The 20,303-nt window shown below is 43.6% G+C and overlaps 1 protein-coding gene across 1 annotated transcript in view; it reads right to left on the bottom strand.

The window, feature by feature from the left end:
* Positions 1-753: 753 nt before the first annotated feature.
* The window catches only part of TP53BP1 (tumor protein p53 binding protein 1), a 29,866-nt gene continuing 10,316 nt past the window's right edge, over positions 754-20,303 (bottom strand). Inside the window, 16 exon segments of the mRNA XM_055817847.1 lie at positions 754-1,089; positions 1,662-1,807; positions 2,639-2,838; positions 3,602-3,696; positions 4,169-4,381; positions 4,943-5,146; positions 5,656-5,847; positions 5,979-6,400; positions 6,648-6,824; positions 7,153-7,445; positions 8,730-8,882; positions 9,834-10,335; positions 11,478-11,570; positions 12,758-12,803; positions 13,344-13,580; positions 14,244-14,363. Of these exon segments, the coding sequence (XP_055673822.1) occupies positions 902-1,089; positions 1,662-1,807; positions 2,639-2,838; positions 3,602-3,696; positions 4,169-4,381; positions 4,943-5,146; positions 5,656-5,847; positions 5,979-6,400; positions 6,648-6,824; positions 7,153-7,445; positions 8,730-8,882; positions 9,834-10,335; positions 11,478-11,570; positions 12,758-12,803; positions 13,344-13,580; positions 14,244-14,363 (3,281 nt within the window). The 3' untranslated portion in view covers positions 754-901.

The following is a 20,303-nucleotide window of genomic DNA, read 5'->3' as shown; positions in this document are numbered from 1 at the left end:
GCAGAAGGTGACTGAGCTGGGAAATTTATAGGGGGAAAAAATACCTCTCAAGAAGAACTTACACCTCCACAGCAGGGGCGGAGTGGCTGTGTACGGGGCTGCGTGGAGGCCTGGGGTGCCTCCAGCCCATAGTGCTGTTAAGAGCAAAGAGCTTTGAGCTCAGCTTTTGCTTTTACAGAGGCTGACTACTAAGGTGAAGTGCGTGGCTGTGAGTGCAGCAGCTCGGCAGCAGCTGACTGACCCCACTGCCATTTAAACAAAGACACGCAGCCCTTACGTGCTCTTTGCAGTTCAGTCGTCCTGGGTCGCTGCGTCTTGGTCCCTACTCAGGTAGTCCCCGTCTGCACAAAGGCAGGTTCGTGCCTATATAGTTACAACAGGAAAAAGAGAGGTAGCCAAAACAAAATGGCACTTTGTTCTAGAAATTCTTACCAGCCACTTCAGCAACGTCTTGGATGACATTAATGGAAATAACAGCAAGCTGGAGGACAACACGCTACTCTTCCAACAAAGGGAAGTCCTGCTGCCCTGAACTTGGTCATAGGGTACTCGCTTCTGGAAATACAGGCTGTCGCTTGAGCCCACCGCTTTACTTTCCTTTCTAATTGACTTTGTGTCGAGGGCAGCCTTTACCGGAAGTAGAATATCAGTGTTATTCAGCTCAGAGAAACACTGGCATTTCTTTTCTCTGCCCTCATCTGGAAGTGTGGCCCTAGAGTAAGTTTAGACAGATAAATGAGGAGCCCCAGCAGCTACCACAAGAGATTGAACATTTATTTCATCATAAAAGTCCAGCAGATAAAACTATATACAGTAATCCATGCACACTGTCCAATTACACAAACATTTAAAATCTGATTAAAACACGGTCTGCACAACAGTGGGACAGCAGGGCAATGCTTTAGTGGGGGACGTAGTCATGTTTGTATTTTGGATGCTGCTTGTAGCCTACTCTCTCCCCAGCAATAAGGCTCTGGATCACCCACTCTTGCGAGACAACAGGCAGCCGTAAAGCTTCTGCACACTTCAAGACACCAGCTGGGCAGGAAAAATCAGTCACCACCACATCATAAACACCCAAAGCAATATCTGCACGGAAGGAAAGACAGGCACCTGTCAGGTGAGAAGAAAAGGGATCTCTGCAGCAGCAGAGGAGGGCGTTTCACCACTATGAATCTCCTCCACATCCTCTCATTCCTAGCCAGTGAATTGAAGAGATGCAAACATACTTTACACTTTCCGAGTAAGAGATTCCCTCTAGCCCAATAGAATGAACAGAAAACCAGCAGCCAACACTACAGGCATGACCAGATCACTAGGTCCTGACCTCAGGCTGCGAGTACCAGGGCCTACATCCCATACAGAGAGGGAGGACAAGGGAGCACAATTTTAGTGGCTTACAGGAGGTCCAGGAGCTACTCTTGCCTGTTTCCCCCTCAACAGAGGCTGGCAGCTGATGACTTGTGTCCTGAACTGCTGCAGCACCTCCTCTGGCAGATACATCTTCCAGATTACACTCAAGCAGAGCGCTGGTGTCTGCACTTTGCCTTTATGCTTCCAGCCTACCTTGTGAGCCACCAAAAATGCTTTCAAACCATGCTAGGGACCACAGTGGTACAGGATTCCCAACGACTAGGCCTGAGAAACGGGCCAGTGAGTACCTTTGTTGTGAGCACTTGAGTAGTGCTGCTTAACAGATGCTGCTCCCCCCGTCATGAGGATTTCAGACCACAGATCCAGGAAGTTCTGCTGCTGGTCAGAAACCAGGAGAACCTTCAGGTTATGGAATGGGTTTTCTCGTGGATGCCTGCAGAATGAAGAAGAGGAACACAGACTGCTAAGAACGCCCAGCAGTCTCAGACTCTGAGGACCATTATCTATTACTTCTAGTTACCTGACTGGCTCCCATATTGGTTCTTTTAATATCTTGCATACAACGACCTGCTCTCTTACCACCCCTCCTGAAATACTTGGAACAATTATCCTCTGTCTATAGATAGCAGAACAGAGCTGGACAACATTGGTGGGATGTGTGTGCAGCAGCCGAAATCCAAAGTTAGGCTAAGCTCCTCCTCAATCCTGAACCACCGCTGCAGTGCATACCCAAAATGCCTCCACTTGGACAGGGCTGAGCAGGCAGGCGTTAGTCTCCTGCCCAGAAGCCCACAGAGATTTACAAACTGCTTTTGTCCACCCCTCACCTTGCCTGAGGAGCCTGACCCGGCAATTGTTCTCTCGGAACAGACCTACTGGATTAGACTCCATAGAAAACGCAGAAGCTGGCTCCAAAACGTACCAAAGGAAAAGGAAATTGCAGTAGTATTGCTCTCCTTTATCCATTTCTGAGCAATTAGAGAAGTCAGCCAAGTGTGTGGGAAGCCTTGCCTGAATTCCGTCTTCCTCATGAGGAGACTGACATCTTTCTTACTTCCCAGGAGACTTTTTTGTGTATATGGCACTCAAATGTACCTTGGCATTAGAGGTCACTGTAAATCCAAGGAAACAGATGGAAGGGAAAGCATGGGGAGCAGTACTAGGGACACCTTCAGTACTTGTAGTATTCAAGAGCCTCTCAAGCATAACATTTCTGAGTAAATCCTTGGTGTGTGGACTCAGATCATGGTTATGTGGCGCTTACCATTCTAGCAGTTTTTGCTCCTGGAGGCTGTAACCAGCTGGCAAAAGGTAGTTCCGGTAATTTTGAAGCTGGTTAGCATGACAGCTATCTTGGACCCAGATATGAGACACACAAGGGATCCCTCTGGCAAGGCACAGCAAGTATTTCCGAGTTCGACAATGCTGGTCCGCAATTAAAAGACACTGATATGCTGCACTGCACTTCAGGGGAAATAAAAAGACATGTAAACAGGAAACAATGCCTGCAAAAAGCCCCAGAAGTTATCCAGCTGCTAAACACTTTTAAGAAGAAAACAACTGAAACCCCAATTCTCACAGCCATTTATGTGAAAGGTAAATTAGAGAAACCAATTCCAGCATCAGGAGTACCTATAACAATCACCCATTCCAAGCTGCGCAGTTCACAAGCAAAAACTGCCTAGTAGTTTATCATTAAATATCTCTTCCAGTTCAGACAAGAGATAAGATTCTTCTTTTATTTTGAGACTCACCAAGTCACCAGAGAAGACCCTGCACCCTCAGGCAAGATGCTCCAAGGACAATTTACCTTCTCTAATAAAAATCTAAATTTAAGTAAAAGTGACACAAAATGAAACTACTTTCCAAGTAGATCTGGTAGGTGAAGAGGAAATAGGAGGGTGTACAAAAGACAGGACCAGACTCTCCTCAGTGTTATCCACTAAAAGGACAAGAAGCAACAGGTACAAATTGAAATACAGGGAATTCCATTTACCTTTTTTTTTTTTTTTTTTTTTTTTAATTGGGGGTGGTCAAACGTGCAATCAAGCTGCCCAGGGAGGTTGTGGAGTTGCCATCCTTGAGGATACTCAAAACCTGACTGGACAAGGACCTAAGCAATCCACTCTATTTGATCTTGCTTCCAGCAAGAGGGTTGGACAAGGTGATTCCTTCCAATCTCGACTACTCAGTGACTTGTGTTCTAGATCACTGAGTGAGCCCTTACCTGGGTTTCATTGAAGTCTTCCAGGATATAGCCAGCTCCTGCTCGCAGCTGCTGGGCTATGTAATGTTTGTCGTACGGAGTCATCTCTGAAAATTCTACAGCAGAAACAGAAAGTTCAGATTTTGGCTATAATCCATCTGCTTATGTCCATACACTCCTCAATCGACACAGCCCTCCTCCCTGTCGCTTTTCTCATGCTGCAATTCATTGCATGAAACAAAGGCAAACTGGAGCAACCCATTCATGCTTTCAAGTCCTGTATTTCCCAGCACAACCCCTTATCTCTCAAAACCTTTCTTCTCCTATTACACCATTCCGAGACTGCTGATTTCACCAATTTTCACACTCTTAACTTGCTAAGCAGTCCTACGCTCACCACTGAGGTTTGCCACTTCTCTAGCTATAAATTCTCTAAATCAGACTGCGCTTTAGGTCCTTTCTGCAAAGAATTAAAGAGCAAAAGGGTAAAACAAACACTCACAGAAATGCCTGATCAGACAGCATCCAGCATTTTTCCTAAAGCCATAGCATCCCACTTGGAAATGCAATGAGTAAGATTTGCCTCACCTTCTTCCTCCTCACTGCTCCCTGTGGGACCATCTGATTGCTTCTGGTGATTGACCAATTTGTCACTGGGTGTTGCCATGGTGAGAAGAAAGGCATAGCCCAAAAAGAGGGTCTTATTTTGGGGCAAGGGTCCATGATGGTCCTCCAGTACTGGGGGATCTACAGCATCTACACCTTCACAGGTGCTTACAAACTCTCCGGCTCTCACAGACCCTGCAGGGAGACAGAAGCACCATGGCCCTCAGAGGTCAAGTGCAGCCCAAAGACCCTGGGTAAGATTTGAGATACGTTCAACTTCAGTTATTTCACTTGTGGGGACAGAGGGAGGCAGGGTTTTGGGTTAGGATTGCGCTAAGATAGGCAGGGACCTTTTACCCTTCTGGATGCAAAGAATCTTCAAATCAAAACCTGAATGACTAACAGGACAATGTTCAACAGCATCAACATCCTGAAACAACACTTACTGTTGCAAAGGGTCCCTTTACCAGCCAGGCATTTCAGGACTGACTAAATGGATAAGAAAGGAGAGAGGCAGATCACAGCATTAAGGTCAGAACATTTGTAAAAGGCGGAACTGAAAAGATGGCAGTAAGTATTCAAACTATGCTAAAAATATCTCTGGCTGCTGAATGCGTCCAGTCTCAAACCCTGCAGGCCAAACACGCAATCTCATCTACTTTTTGCTTATGGGAAGTGGAAAGATCAACTACAGAAATACCAGGGAGGAAAACAATAGCTGAATTCAAGTTTAAGAGCAGCAAATAAGGTTCTCACCAGGCTTTATCATTGCTGATTTGCGGCCACGTTTAGCTGGGGATCTCTCATCTTCAGAAGCAACAAGCTTCCTTTTCCCAGATAGCGTGCCTGGCGGGATGCGTGGACTCTCCTGCCCTTTACGAGTGGGAGTTGTGCTGCTGCTGGAAGTGCTAGGAGAGCCAAGGTTACTACGCCGCTTCCGCTTCCCCTCCACAAGATTATCTGTAATATAGCATGCAGAGATCAGTCACTGGCTGTCACCTAAATCCACAAGCTTTCATCCAACCTGTACAGGGGTGGCTAAACTCAATAGTACCTAGAAGGTACACACTGCTACGCTCTGGCAGAGAACAGCAAGCAAAACACCCCAACTCTTTCGCTTGTGTATCTTTCTTCTCAAGCCCTGTACTCTGCCCATCTGTCTCTGTCTTCTTCCCAGTACTACTGAAGAGCTTGTATGATATCAGCCATCCACCACGCGCACATGAGCACAGCAAACACCCCTGCTGTAGAAGCAGGCCACTCTCCACAAGCCAGTCTGTACCAGTAAGTCTCTGAGCAAGGCGCAAAACAATAAAAGGATCTCTAAGATCCCATTATAAACTACCAAAAGCCCTGCTGAATACCCAGAATGATTTAAACACTGGCAATTCAGGTCAGGAACTAGAAGCATCTCAAAGGAACAAGATGCAGAACAGCACAGCCAGCAGCTCCACAGCACCTCCCCTTACCGAGACTGATGTCAGCTGCTTTGGTCAGGGGGGTGACAGGTTCGTAAGGACCCAGCCCAAACTGCTCCCGCAGCTTATTTCCTTGTTCCAGAGACAGGATAACAGCCATTCGTTTGTACCACTTCCTCTGGCCTTCCTTTTCAATGCAGTAGTATAGCTCTCCAGACTCCTTCCGGTGTCCCTTCACCACACCTGGCAAGACAGCGAGTAACACCCATTAACCAGCTACACCCAGGCTTCTCATCCTCCCGGACAGGCACCCACTTCCCACCGCATTCAGCAACTCAGAAAACCCGGGGATGGAGCTCAAGCACTGCTCTTACCTGCGCTGAAGTACTCATCCTCTGAGAGTGCGGTCACCTCAGTCTCCAGTGGGATAGGATCACAGAGTAAAATATCTTTTCCTAGCACATCACATTCATATCCATCATCAAAGAGTAGCTTGTACTTTCCTGCCCCAACATCTTGAGTAATCATTCCGGAATAGAAGTACCCGTTTGAGGACCACTTTGCTACAACCCTGAGGCCCACGAAGCTGCTCCCAGAGGATGAGTCTGCACAGTCCGAAGGACCAGTCACCCCTTGTAATGGGATTTCTGGAGAGTCACTTCGACGTAAGGCACAGAAGCCAGAAGTGTCAGATTTCTCCCCTCCATCTGGCAGGCGAACTGAACGAGTAAATGATTTCTCCTCAGGCGATGCTATTGTTGAAAGATCCTCCACACCTGTCAGTCCAGCTAAATCTCTGTAGAAAAGAGAAAAGCAGTCCCAGAAGGAAAAAAAATGAGAAAAGCACTCGCAGAAGGATCAGGAAATACAGTTACTAAACAAAGAATACTTGGGCGAGATGCTTGCAGCTGCTATGTGCTATCACCAAAAATTAGCTACTGAAACAGCCAGTACCCCTTTTTCCTCTGCCACATTAAGACAGCAGCTCCCCATTCTCTTCCTGGGCAACAAATGAAAGCTACAGTCTCCTTTTTCCAGGGTACCTTGTTCCTGTTGTTCGAGATGGTGGGCGGCCTCTTCTTCCTCGCCCACGAGGTGTCACAGGTGCTCTGCCACCCTGACGAGTGCCAGGCATAGAGTCATCCTCTTCCTCACAAGGCAGTGCTCCCGGCTGGCTGACTCTGAGCGGAGATGCTGGCTGACCAGCTCCTTTCCTAGGGCTACAGAATTTACAAGTTAACTGCTCTGAAAAGCAGCCAGCTCATTAGTAACCCCCATTTTCTCTGTAATCTCAGTACTGGTCAAGAGGTTTGCCTCATCGCCGCTAAACTGGCAAGAGCTTAGGCAAAGCAACACCTCGCAAGGAAACAAACTACTCCTTACAAAAAACAGACGGGAAAGCAGACCATCCCCTTACTTCTGTTCATCTTGCTAGATCCTTCCCAGAAAATTCTTGGTTTAGGGTGTACCCTACTTCACACTCCACCCAAGCCAGCTCTTCACTTCCGCAAAATAGCTGTTCTTCCTTTCCCAAGGCTCTGCACCTACCTTAATTTTCCTAAGATGCCTCTGCCAACAGGTAAAGCAAACTCTCCAGTGTCTGCCCCACACACTTTCCCTTTGACAGCTCCAGTGCCTCGCCCTGAGCTGCCGCTGCTGCTGTGTGTGGCAGAGTGACCACTGCTTGCTCCACTGTATGTACGGTGGAGGCTTGATGCCTTAGATGAGAAGGAGCTGACATCACCAAGGTCCCCCGAGGTCAGTGACGAGCCCGCTGCAGTTCTAGAGGAGGATGCATCAGTCTCACACTCCTGGCACTCTACTACAGGTTCCTCAGTTTCCTTGAGAGAAAAAAAAGAGGCTTGTCAAAGGTGATGCACTTGCTAGATGGAAGCTCTACAATCACCAGGCAAAAGTGCAGACAAGTTGAGACCACATTCATGAAACTGAAGACAGCCATGCAGATGTGAGTCGGGACTGATCAGTGGTGAGCAGCATGTCTCGCTACAGGCCTGTAGCTGCTCTGCATAAATAAGTCACATTAAGAAATCAGTCATCAGGACAGAGCTTGGTTGGCAGCAAATTCATCTGGCTTCGAATGATTCCCACCCTTCAACAGTGTAAGAGTGCAACAAATACATGAGACACTAGCAGCCTTTGGTTACTAATAATCCAAGATCAGTTTCAGGCAGCTGGTCATTTGGGGCCATAGAAGTTTATGGATATGAAAATATGTATCTACAAAATAGCAATGTCAAACGTTGGTAGATAAATTGGAAATGGTTATATGATTGTGGTTACACAACCTACGTAAGTATATTTCAGGAAAATTCTCCATTTTACTGTTACAATAAGCAATTTCACGTGTAGTGTCAGGAGTGAAAGTATAACCTTTGCACTGAACTCATTTATCCTTCTGTGTAACTCACTGTAACCACACAGCACAAGACTCCTACATTATTTACCTTTATAGCAGAATAGCGATAACATTTTATTGCTAGCAGGCTGATATGATTACTGTGCAGATCAAATAAGCATTTGTCAGCAATCTTTTGGAATTCCCTAAAGATTTTCCTCCTAATGAATGGACATACACCAACACAAGTGTGCTAACAATTGGCTTGTTTATTTGGGGGGTGGGTGGGGGTGTTAAGTTGCTTTTTGTAGATCTCATATAGAATCTGGTCCATAGAACTCAAAAGAGTGCTGTTAAAAAAAATGACGCTAAGCTGCAAAACAGGCTAAACGACCTTACATGGTTCAATTTTACAGGCAGAAGTGATTTTTGCTAACTAATAGAATTTCTGCCCATTCTGAAATCTGTTCTGACAAAACCCCAAGAATTTTAAGACAGCTGGACGCACATAGTAAAGTCTTTTGTTCAGTTCTTTGGGAAGAAAAAAAAGTCAGCATGTCTTCAGAATACAGCAATGGGCATGAAACGCACCAGCAACAAGTACACAGTTTTCGCCGTGCACTAAATGGTGTACACGTTTGCTCACGAGGAAGAGTTTGTCAACACTCACTTGTTCACTCAACTTTTTTCTGCAGCCACAACACATTCTCATTCTGATTATTTTTCAGCCAACATATCTGTACATTTAGCCCTGAAAATAGGAACTTACTTCAACTACCTTTCGTTCCACCTCTGCACCATTTACGTAGTAAACATCTGTTATAACACGCGTAACAACGGTGCGCACTTCTCGAATAGTTCGCATGTGGCGATGCTGAACTTGGCCTTTGGGTGGGTGAAGAAGGTTAAACTCCTCCTCTCCCTGTAATAAACAGGATAAATGGAAAACAAAAATAGTCCACAATGAAAAGCAAGTCATTTCTGGTTAGACCCATCTCTGCAGTACAGTTTCTTCATACCACCTTCAAGTACTGGGGTAGGGAACCAAATTAGATGCAACAACACAAATGACCCTAAATAAGGGAGAGCTGAACACATTTCGCTGACGTGCTGACAGGTAGAGGAAGGGAAATCACAGGAGTCCAAGAAGGAAACAGCAACTTGCTTAGCATGGCTTCTGATGCTTTTTCTTTCAGTGGACTCTCAGACATAACACACCAGTGTTGCACTGCATATTTACAGCCCTGTTAATCTGTTCCCCAGAGGATGCACTACTCTTAAATCAAGTTTAGAGAAAATTATTTTTCTAGCTCTGTGTTCACAAGAAAATATACAAGCTGTACTGCAAAGCAGTGATTTTTCTTGAGTCTGCAATGCTTTCTGAAATACTAATTCAAATTTATTAATCTTGTTACAACATTTTTCTGGAGGAGCTCTCCCCTCATGTGCTCATCTGTTGAGACTGGATGGAGTGGCAGAACAAGCTGTCAGAGAAGGCATCAAACCCCACATTTAGAATTTCATGCAACTCCCCTCTCCAATCAATAAAAGTATTTTTTTACAGCGGTAACCACACCTGGATAGAAAAAAACCCCCACAACCCCCACCCCCCCCACACAAGCAACCAGAACTTGTCATATTTTTCCAGAAAATTAACATGGAGATGACTACTTCCCAAGCTTACGCTGACCACCGAGTATTGCTACCTCAGCTGCTGAGTACAGTTGACACAGGAAAGCTGGCGACGTTAACACTTTAAAGTGGTCTTTGGGCTTTTTTCAACATAGAAACTACTTCTAGTGAATTTTCTGGCTGAAGGAACACTTTACTGTTCTACAGCAGTAAAATTAAACAGAGGCAGCCTTCATCCCACCTGACTGTGCAGGGAATCCGTGTCCTCTCCAGCGGCGTTCACAAGCTTTTCCCCACTCTCCTCAGTTTGGACATTTGCATCTTGTCGCCCCGGTCTTTGCCCAGACATACTGGTTCCCACATCCACCTGCCTACAGATTTCTTCTGATGTTTGTGTTGCTGTTGTAACCATTGTTGGGGTAAAAAGACAGTCTGCTGTCGTTTGAATCCCTTTATTTTTGGTGTTTGCCCACGTCTCTTGGCTTTCATCAGTTTTAACAGCCTTACTTGGTTTCTTCTGCATTCCTCTCCCCTCTTCCGTCTGAGTGCTTACAATACCAGTCTCCACAGGTTCCCCATCCTCTGCCCCAGAAAGCTGTTGATGGCAGTCCTGCGGCATCCTCTGAGGAATCAGGACCTGCCCACCACTTTCATCTGCCTTGTGTTGCTGGTACTGCTGAGCACTGGGCTTTTTATGGAATTCAGCATCTTCTTGCGTGCCAGGAAAACTGAACAGATTCCCCCTGCAAACCAGTTATATACAAATGAAAATTATTGATTAAAAGAGCAAGACAACCAATGTGCTGTCACTCAAGCAAAAGCACTATAAAAAAACCAAATCACCCTATCATTCAGCTACTTCAGATTACACAGAATTCTCTGAGTCCCCAGTTATAAAAAAACCTTTGAACATCTCTCAAGTGATGCACATGGTAGCAAGAAGAATGGCTGATGCTTGTAGAGAACCGGGTGCTTTTCAAAACACTAATAAAGCAATCTACGCTCCACACAGCAAGCACAAACTATGCAACATGCTTCTGGAAGTCATGCCATCTTGAAGTTGCTAGACTGCTTCAGCACTTGAGGCTTGAAACTGGTAATCACATCTAGTGAGAAGAGGCAGGAGCATAAATACAAATGCTGCCTAACGTCTAATTTGTCTGCCCTGTCAAGATTTGTACCCTGTTATCAGGTGCTATATAGGACTGTATACAGAGCCATACTAGAAGTATACATTTACCTTCCCTCATGCACTGGAGGACTTTGAGGAGTGACTATCTTCTGTTCTGTCTATACATCACCCAGCACTGGAACTCCCTATTCATTACAGTCTTCAGTACAACTGTCCAATGCTCTTGAAATACAGGTTACTCTTTCTCCATAGACCAAGACCTCACTGCCCCATCAAAAGACAGAATGGAAAACACTGAAGAAGCAGATTTCTACACCTGGTCCTCCAGCCAGCGCCCTGATCACCATAACATATGCAGCAGTACAGTCCTTTTCAAAGCAACCGGAGACAGCAAAAATTGATGGACTTGGGAGACAATAGCAAGAACAGTAACAAACACAACAGGTCCGAAGATCTTGAAACAGGAGAAAGAAAAGGTCGTTCAGCAGCTCTAAGTATGATCTCAGTTCTCTCAAGCCTCAGGTTTTCCCGAAGCGTGTTAGCCAGCTGGAATCACACAGCTGCTCCGTCAGAAAGGTAACTCCAATTACCATGTGAGATACAAACATACAGTACTTATTATACTTACCCCACTGTCCCCAACCTTCTAAGTCACCCAAAGACAATGACTTAGTGCAATTTCTTTGATGTAGAAAATGCACATGTGCATATAAATCCAACCAGGACTGGCAGGCAAAGACTGTGAGGAGTTACCTAAACGGAGAAGTGGAAAGACCATGACCTCTGGCCTCATCCTCTCGACGAACTTCACAGACACGACTAAACACAGATGATGCTTTCTGGGAGCTAGCAGTGCAGATTTAAAACAAACAAACAAACAAAAAAGCATCAGGGAGTGAGAAAATCCCTTATACAGCAAAACAAAGAGTTCTCTAGCCCCTTGGGAAAGCAACAACTGGTATTGAGCTTGTTGACCTACACAGCCACAGAACGAGTGAGACTGTCAGTCTCAAAGGTCAAGAAACAAGCTGCAATTTCATAAGCATTTCTGTCAGTTCTGCAGACACCCTAACAGCCTAGAGCAGTGTAACCATTTCAGAAAATACAGTGTGGAAAACTGCAGTGCCACCTGGACTTTCACCATCCACTACCTCTGGTACCCACCAGGGGACACAGTTAGACCATTTATGGCTACCTTCTCAGGATTTTCATGACACGGCAGAAATATTGGGAATGACAGTCATGAAGCAGACCCTGAGAGGTAAGTTCAACCTATACCTACAAAGGCGACTCATCCTCAGCCAGTGAGGAACGAGTGCCACTCATCCTCCACACTGAGGCATGATTACCACCCAGCATGCAACCCTGTGACAAGAGATACTCCGTTTATTTCAAAGTTTTCTCACTCCAAACCATTATACTTTGTTCAGATGGCTACAGGTCACTGTGTTCTGACTGAGACTCTTATTAGTACTTACAAACCATACTCCCCAAAAGCCAAAATCAAGCAATGCTAGGCATTAAATGTGAGGTAAGATATATAAATATAAATCAAAGACGAAGGGAGTAACTTATGTTTTGGTCAACATGTTAAAACTGTCATTTCAGTGTGTTGGTGACCTGGTTATGTTTCATCAGCTTCATATCAGAAAGATAATTCTCTTTTGGAACTCCTCAGAGATTCTTTGCAGAAAATTGCACGATAAGGAAAGAAAGCAGAACACCATGTGTTTGAAATTTAAGAGGTGGATAGGGCAGACTTGTATTCTGGAGTGCACAAGATGTGAATTTCTGCTTTCACTACAATCAGGAGGAAACAAAATGCTGACATTAGTAGGAAGCACAAAGCCTGTAGTGAAAAAGCAGGCGGGGCACTCGCCTATGTAGTTAAAACCTGCTGTAAGAGTCACTGTCATGACTACTGCTAAAAGTGTTCCCTGCTTCTGAGTCTCATTTTAATATTTTTTCCCTGCTGCTAGTAACAAGTGGAAAAAGGATCTACCCTGACCTTTGTATTAACTCTGTGCAGTTACCTGGCAGCAGCAGAGGATCCATCTTTCCTGTCGCTGGCTGTAGGCTCTAAAACAAGAAGGAAGGGAAGGATGATTTTGGTGTCACCTCAACAGACTCTCCTGCACCTTCCCAGCCCCGCAACACTCAATGAAGAGAGGCTGAGTAACACTGGACAAAGGGTGCCCAAGCCTCCCTGCCCAACTTATCACAGACCTGAGTTTCTACAGGTTTTAGACTATTAGATAATGTCACTGTTCTGATTAAAATGCGGACAAACTTTTTTGTCCAGATTACACTTTTAAAATAATTTCCCTCCCAATACAACCAAACTCCAGTTCTTGTCCTGTGACATTGCTGCTACACATCACAACTTTTACTCTGCTCAAAACAGCTTTCCTTGCAACAAAGGCCTCTCCTCTCATTCCATCCTTGCTTAGGGCATTGCAGAAACAGAGAAACAAATTTAAGTGGCACTGCCCCCAAAAGGAAAAAAAAATAGAATAACTACAGAGACTCAGAGACTGTTTCAGGGAATTCCACAAAGAGGTTTAGAGTTGGGGTCGAGATCGAGTACAACTTGTATGTTTCAAGACTCCATCCTCTTACTTTCCAGGCTGAATGGCGGGGACTCGTCGCTCCCATCATTCACAGGGGTAACAAGGTTCATCCGCAGAGAGAGTTTTGCATCAGCCTCAGGAACCACAGAAGATTCTCCTTTCTCACACACTTCTGACACATCTGCTGATACCACTGCACTTTCCAAGGTGACATTGTTGGTCTCCATTGTGCCCTCTGCTGTAACATCACTAGTTGCTATAGTGCTGTCTGGGCAACTATCATCCACTGAAAATCAGAAAAAAAACAACAACAAAAAAAGTAAAACAAAAAGTAGCTACTGTCATTCACATTTCTGGGGTTCAGGTCCCAGTTCTGCTTTGAAGATGCTTCACTGCATGCATTATTACCAACAGGGCAGCAGTGGAAATTCCTATCTAGAGTTCTGAAGCATTAAAGTTCTGTAGCACAGGTATCTTCCTCAGCTTGCGACAGAATACTTTGCTACTACCCAAGCAGAATTACACACTTCCTTTCATCCAGCAAAGGCAGGGGTGCTGTATGTGAACCTAGCAGAGAAAGTCCTCCTAAAAGACGATAAATACTGGGAACAATATTCTTTTAGATTTAGAGTTAAGAGATTTCTACAATCTTAAGCTCCTTCACTACTCGGGAGTCTTTTGCATTCTTTAATGGAGTTGTATGCAAAACACAGTGAGCGCAAGGAAGACCCATTCCATACCACCCCATACTCGGGGAGCAAATGCCTTTACCAGAGACCGAGGAAAGAACATCACAAGCGAAGTGTGGAGAAGAGCTGAGCCCTCCCCACAGAGCAGCGATGGTTTTTGCCAAGGTAGGTTTGAGCTGTCCCATCAGATCCCACATCCAGAATCAAAAGCTTCCAAACAGGCTTCCACAGCAGCTCAGAGCCATTTGGGTCAAACTCACCAATTGGTGTGCTGTGTCTTCTGGGTCCCATTTTAAGCTGGCCAGTAAGAGGCGGTGTTATGCTGGTCAAGGGCTGAATGACATCATCCTCCTTCGGCAAAGTAAAATGAAACGGGGTTCCTAAGAGACAGAGCATGCCAAGATCACTAATTTCAGGGGACTACTTTGGTTCAAACATCAAAAGCACAGGTTCACTAGGCTGTGGAAATGGGAAAAAGCATAACCCTGGTGCCATCCTGTACAAAACTCCCCTGAACAGTTACTGGTTTCAGGACAGCTGCTCTAACTGATCTTCCTCACGTTTTGTGTGGAAAATAGCTCTCCGTGAAAATCTGGGCTGTCTGTGGTCAACCTGATGTAGCTGTCCCCAGGTGCTAGATAAAAGACTAAATATCTTGACAGCATTAGGGTTTTTATAGAGTGCAGCTTTGCTTCAGAAATGTTCAGGATGTTCCACAGAAAAGGCAGATGAGGCCAGAAACATCAATGAAGGTTAGGACAGAAGTGAACTGGCAGAGCTACGTGCTGCCTGAATTAATAACCTGAAACTTACACAGAGGGATGCTTCATCATCAAACAGCCTTGGATAAAAGGTCAGCAGATACACCTCAGATAGCCACCTATGAGCTTGAGCAATTAGTAGCAGTCAATTAAGGGTTAGACAATGATAGCAGAAACTTGCCTGGAAAGTAAGCTTTAAGAGAAAAAACAGACGCTGCAGTTTCGTAACCAGCTGCAGGCTGCCACCAGAAGGGCTGGACCCATCCTCCCGTCCTCTCCCACACTTCTTCCCCTTCTTGTGCCACCCCCAGCATAAAGGGCCTGCAGGGTTTACTGGCTGAGGTAGCCTATCCCATCAGGGAAACCACGACCTGGTGCATTTACCACGTGGGGACCTTACAGTATTTAACAGATAAATACATTAAAAAACTAGTAAAATGCCCCCTTTTTGCCTCACCCCATGACATCTATTTGCAAACCTTCAACATCATGTATCAGTAATTTGCAGGCTGGATTATCTCCAAATTGCATAGAAGTATTTAGCACAGCTAACAGAATAACCCTTTCCTCCCCACACTGAGGTCCAAATAGTTTTTCATCATCTTTGTCACTATCCTTCCTTTTCCCTTTTTCCTAATACTGTATTTGTTCTTTGGATTTAATCCAAGATATTACTTGAACAATGCAAGTCACAGTTTACATAACTCCTGAATTTTAAAAAGCATGTATTAAAAAACCGCAAAAAATCCCAAAACTAAACAGTATTGGAAAATTATTAGTTAAGGTCATGAGAACACAGAGTCAAGTTACTTCAATTTGAGAGCTAGCACTAAATATTCAGATACAACGCCCAGTGACAGCCAGATGCAGTGTATCATTCTTCAGTTACACAAGATGCTGACATATGATTTACACAACTACCTTGCGGCAAATGAAGCTGTAAATACATGACAAAGACATAATCCCCTCACAGAAAAAAAACCCATCCAGGGAAAAGCTATCTATTGTCTGTCTGAAAACCATCACCTGCCCTGCTGTCACAAGGTTTAAAGATATGGTTCAGCAATTACAACATCCTCGAGATCAACCTAAGGGCTTCATTGTATTTGTGCAGTGGGTATTATTTCATAGTGCAGGGGTACCCACACTTTGTGGGTACACCGTATGTTGTTGAAAGGCCAACTACCATTCCTCACAAACAGCTTTATGAAGGCCTGTCATGTCGTATGACCTATAGCAGATCTCCATTTGAAGTGTTTTATTTAGAAAATGAAGTCTTCAATTGAAACTGAATTTTGATCAATTTAGCTACCACCATCTCTTCTAGCCTACAAATACACAGTTTAGCAGGCTAATAACACACGATCACAAGCATTTATGAAATGATCAGCCCGCATTTTAATAAGAGATAATCTAATTACTAAACCAACAGATACCGTTAGAGAAAACAAACAAGCTTTCACACTCACAAGACCTGAAAAAAACTTACATGCCTGAAAGCTTAATTGCTTTGACATAACTGCATCAACTGTTGTAAAATGAAAAAGGCTAATTCTCTCTGCAAACTTTTCTTATGTCCTTAAGACCATCATCCTGTAATATTTCCTTTTATCTTTCAGCATCAAAAGATTGGGTCTGTCTTTGGCCCACCTCGTCTCTCTCAAGTTTGCTAATGCTAATGCTAGATTTAATTTGCTCGGGTAACACTTTCTCAGGGAGAGTTGGATGTTTCTAGGACAGTGCAGACAGCAACTACCAGCACAGCACAAAACTGCACCCTCACGATGGAAGGGAACAAAGGAATCTCCCAGCTCTGCATCAAGCTAAGTGAAGCAGAGCTACCATCCTCTTCTAGATGAAAAGGTAAGTCTCACCACCTTTCCTGCCTACTGTGATGTTTCTTGCACACTGCTACCGCATGGATGGCCAGCAGGCAGCTCCTGAGCAGCTGAAGCGCAGCTCCCTCTGCTCTAGTTCTCTCCTGCCCATCACCTCTCAAGGGATGTGGCACATCCACATGAGGACCCACACAGAAGGCCAGCAGTACTGGACGGCCACTATTTTCTGTGTATACAGAACGGAGGGGAAAAAACCCAAAACCACCACCCCAAAGAACCCCATGCCTTCTATTTAAGATCTTTTGCTTTCTCTTTCAAAAAGCCCCTTTCTTAGCTCTGTTCTTAACTCACTAGCACAACTATCGAATAGACTGGACAAAAGCTTGAGTACATACATCTTTCTCCATTGGCAATTAATATCTAGCTGTGATATATCAAAAGGAGCCCAGTAGAACATAACAAACAACTCTACTTCCAGAAGTCTTTCAGATTAAGAATCATCGCTCTAGCCAGGCCTGAGGCAAGGTTAAAAAGGTTTAAGAGCTTTTACAACACAACTCTTCATTATTTCAATAAAAACATTAACCTTTTATTTCACCTGGTATGCTTAAACTTTTATCATAACTATACTTACTGCACTGCTGATCTGTTTATTTTTTTATTGTCAGTACAAAGATATCATCCCAAATAAGATTTTGTACGTACAAAATTGTACCACACACAGAAAAGATTTCACAGACAACCAAAACAGCTACAGATTCCACGGAGTCCTAGAAACAGACTTCAGTGAGTAGATTTCTTTTCTGTATCCCTATATTCTATCATGTTCTAGCCCTTGAGCATTTTCTAGTAAAGTAACTTGTTCAAGGCAACTTCAAAACCCAAAAGACACCCCTCAAACCTCACCATCCAGTTTCTACTCCTGCTTCTTGGACTCTTCTCCAAGATCCTTCTAGACCTCACCCAAAGTTTGTGCTTACTGATATCAACACATCATGAAGCATATAAGGGATTAGACTCCTGTTGGAAATAACTATAATGAGAACAAAGCTGCTTTAAAGAAGCATGCTCTAAAGCTCCTCTCACCTTCAGGCCTGAGTGATGATAAGAGAACAAATATTGCTCTACAGACTTTCCCACCATGCTTCACGAGTCTGAAGACAGCAGGCAGAGCATCTTAGAAGTATGAACTCTCTCCTAAAACCGATCAGCCCTTTAGCGTAATACAAATGCATACCACACAACCAGCAGCACCAATTTCCAAGTTAATTTCCTCCAGTTGTTCTCTTTTGAAAGTAAATCCCGCCAAGTGTGATGTGTTTAAGTTGCATTTAGATTTATCTAGGAAAAAAACATTTCAAGTACAATATAACAAGGGAAATGTTACTTGAAGATAAACACCGTTTTGTTCACACTTTCTTAAAAAAGGAAGCTTTGGATTGTGAGCTCTGTGAAAGGCCACACTGAAGTGGAACCTAACTTTCAACTTATGCACCTGCAGCCACTCATCTTTATTTTATCATAATTTCAGCAGTGTACTGACAAGCATATTATTTTATTTAATAAAATTTATACTGTTCTTAAGTTCAAAGACCAATACTGTTCTCTACTATGCCAAATTATCTTAAGAAACACGCAGTCCCAACTCATCAAATGCCCTGGACTTGTTCAAAGAAAAGTTAATTTGAGACCATAAAATGCAATGGGATCAGAACACATTTGAACTTCCTGAACAGTATTTTGACTAGATCCCCTCAAAGCATTATTTTCTACGTAACAAAGCTTTTTTTCTTCTTTCAGTTAAAGGAAATTAAGAATACTGTATCTAAAACTTATAATTCAACTTCATGTGAAGTAACATTTGAGTTCTGCAATCTTTGCACTTCCCCGATAGTCTTAATAGAAGGGAAACAGATTTTCTGATACTAGCATCAAGTTCCTTCATTTTTGCCATGTGCAAGTTTCTACATACAATTTAAGTTCTCAGGCTTTAAAGTTTTCAGAATCAGGGGGCATCACATGATGCTAACACCTGGTGAAATACAGTTGGTTTTTTTTCCCAGCATATAATTTAAGTGGTCAAACTTCTTACTGCAGGAAGCTTTGAAATCTAAAAATTTATACCGAGGTTCGAAAAAAACACCCACAGAAATTCCATGGTGGGGGAGAAAAACACACCTATCCAAAATATCAAAACCCAAAGGCATCACTGCAGACTCAGCGTGTTCCTAAACCATACTTTTCTTCAGAAGTGTCTCCCCACTGCATCTGTGCTCTTATATTCATCCATATGCATCTGCTCTTCAATTTGGGGGAACTTGTACACCAAGCTAGATTGATGCAGTGTAACTGTTCCTCTGGCTGTTGTAGTACCTCATTTCTCAAAGACCACGATCTTCAGTCTTTAGGTCAGCGTTATCACAAAGGCACAATGACCTACTACAAGCCACTGAACGGGAAAAGACTGAAAAAACCCACCCCAACAACAAAAAACTCCAACCCATTAAACAACAACAGAATAATCTAACACTAACAAAGCAGCTTGTCTTCTTGGCCCTCAGACCCTGGTGATTCAGATTTTGTGTGCAGTCTCCAAAATCCGTCATTGAAGCTTTTTTTTGTTTGTTTTTCTTATTTGAAAAATACAGTATGATTCAATTGCACCACTTACAAACAACATTCAAAGCTCTCCCTAAATATCATTAGAGGCGGCCTCCAAACTTTGCTTGCTAAGTTGTTAAGGATATTGCTAAGACACACCTAAACACCACAAATTAAGAACTTAAATATGAAATTGACACTACTGGATTGACTAAACAACCCACCAAACTGCCTCCAGCATGTTACTTGCTTAGCACCAGTTCCCCAAGCCAACAAAGACTCCACCCTCAGAGAATGCACTAAATTTTAAAAAATCACTGCATTTCTGGCCAGCTGAAATGCTCTACTTTTATGCTCAACAACAAAGCAGTTTGCTCTAACATTCTGAAAGAAAGCGATGGTCACTAGTTATGGGATGTTAAAGAATGCAAAACCAAAAAAGCTCCCAAACATCTGACCAGTCCTACCGCGTTCAGAAGAACGGGTGCAAAAGTCACACCAATTAAACTGCTGTGATAGCTTGTATATGAAGCAGTGCTCAACAATACAGATTAATTCATATGACTGTTATTGGGAAAGTGGAGTTCTCTAGATCTAAACAAAGAAGATATCAGAACCCCAAAAGCAGGCAGTTTTTACATGACTAAACATATACTTAGCTCAAAATAAAGTTAACAACTGCAGTTGTTCTCAGATGTCAGTGATGTTAAAGCTGTGGCCACAAGGATCTATACCCCTTGAAAATAATTTGAGCTTTATTTCATTTTAAAATAGGTCAACAGATACTTATAGCAAAGTCTAGCTTGAAAACTGCTATTATCTTTTGCTGGAAGTCTCTCCAAAACTGATGATCTGCATAAGCATTCAAATCTCTTTTCCACACCCTGCTGTAACTACCTCCTACAGGTATCAATATTTATCTGTCATTCTTATCTTACAACGTAAGATACTACCTTCATCCTGTTTTCTAGTATCCCAAGTTTCTTCTCACCAGCCAGTCCCACACTATTAAATGGTTATCTTTCTCAAACTCGTCAGCAAATTTGGTATTAAAAACACACATAAGTATTACACTCAATCCCTTCTCATCCAAGTCTCCATCTAGCTCTTCAAAGTCATC

The sequence above is a fragment of the Falco peregrinus genome, chromosome 1, assembly GCF_023634155.1.
Source record: "Falco peregrinus isolate bFalPer1 chromosome 1, bFalPer1.pri, whole genome shotgun sequence".
Lineage (NCBI taxonomy): Eukaryota > Metazoa > Chordata > Aves > Falconiformes > Falconidae > Falco > Falco peregrinus.
The sequence above is the reverse complement of the archived record's forward strand: the minus strand, read 5'-3'. Positions and strand labels throughout refer to the sequence as shown.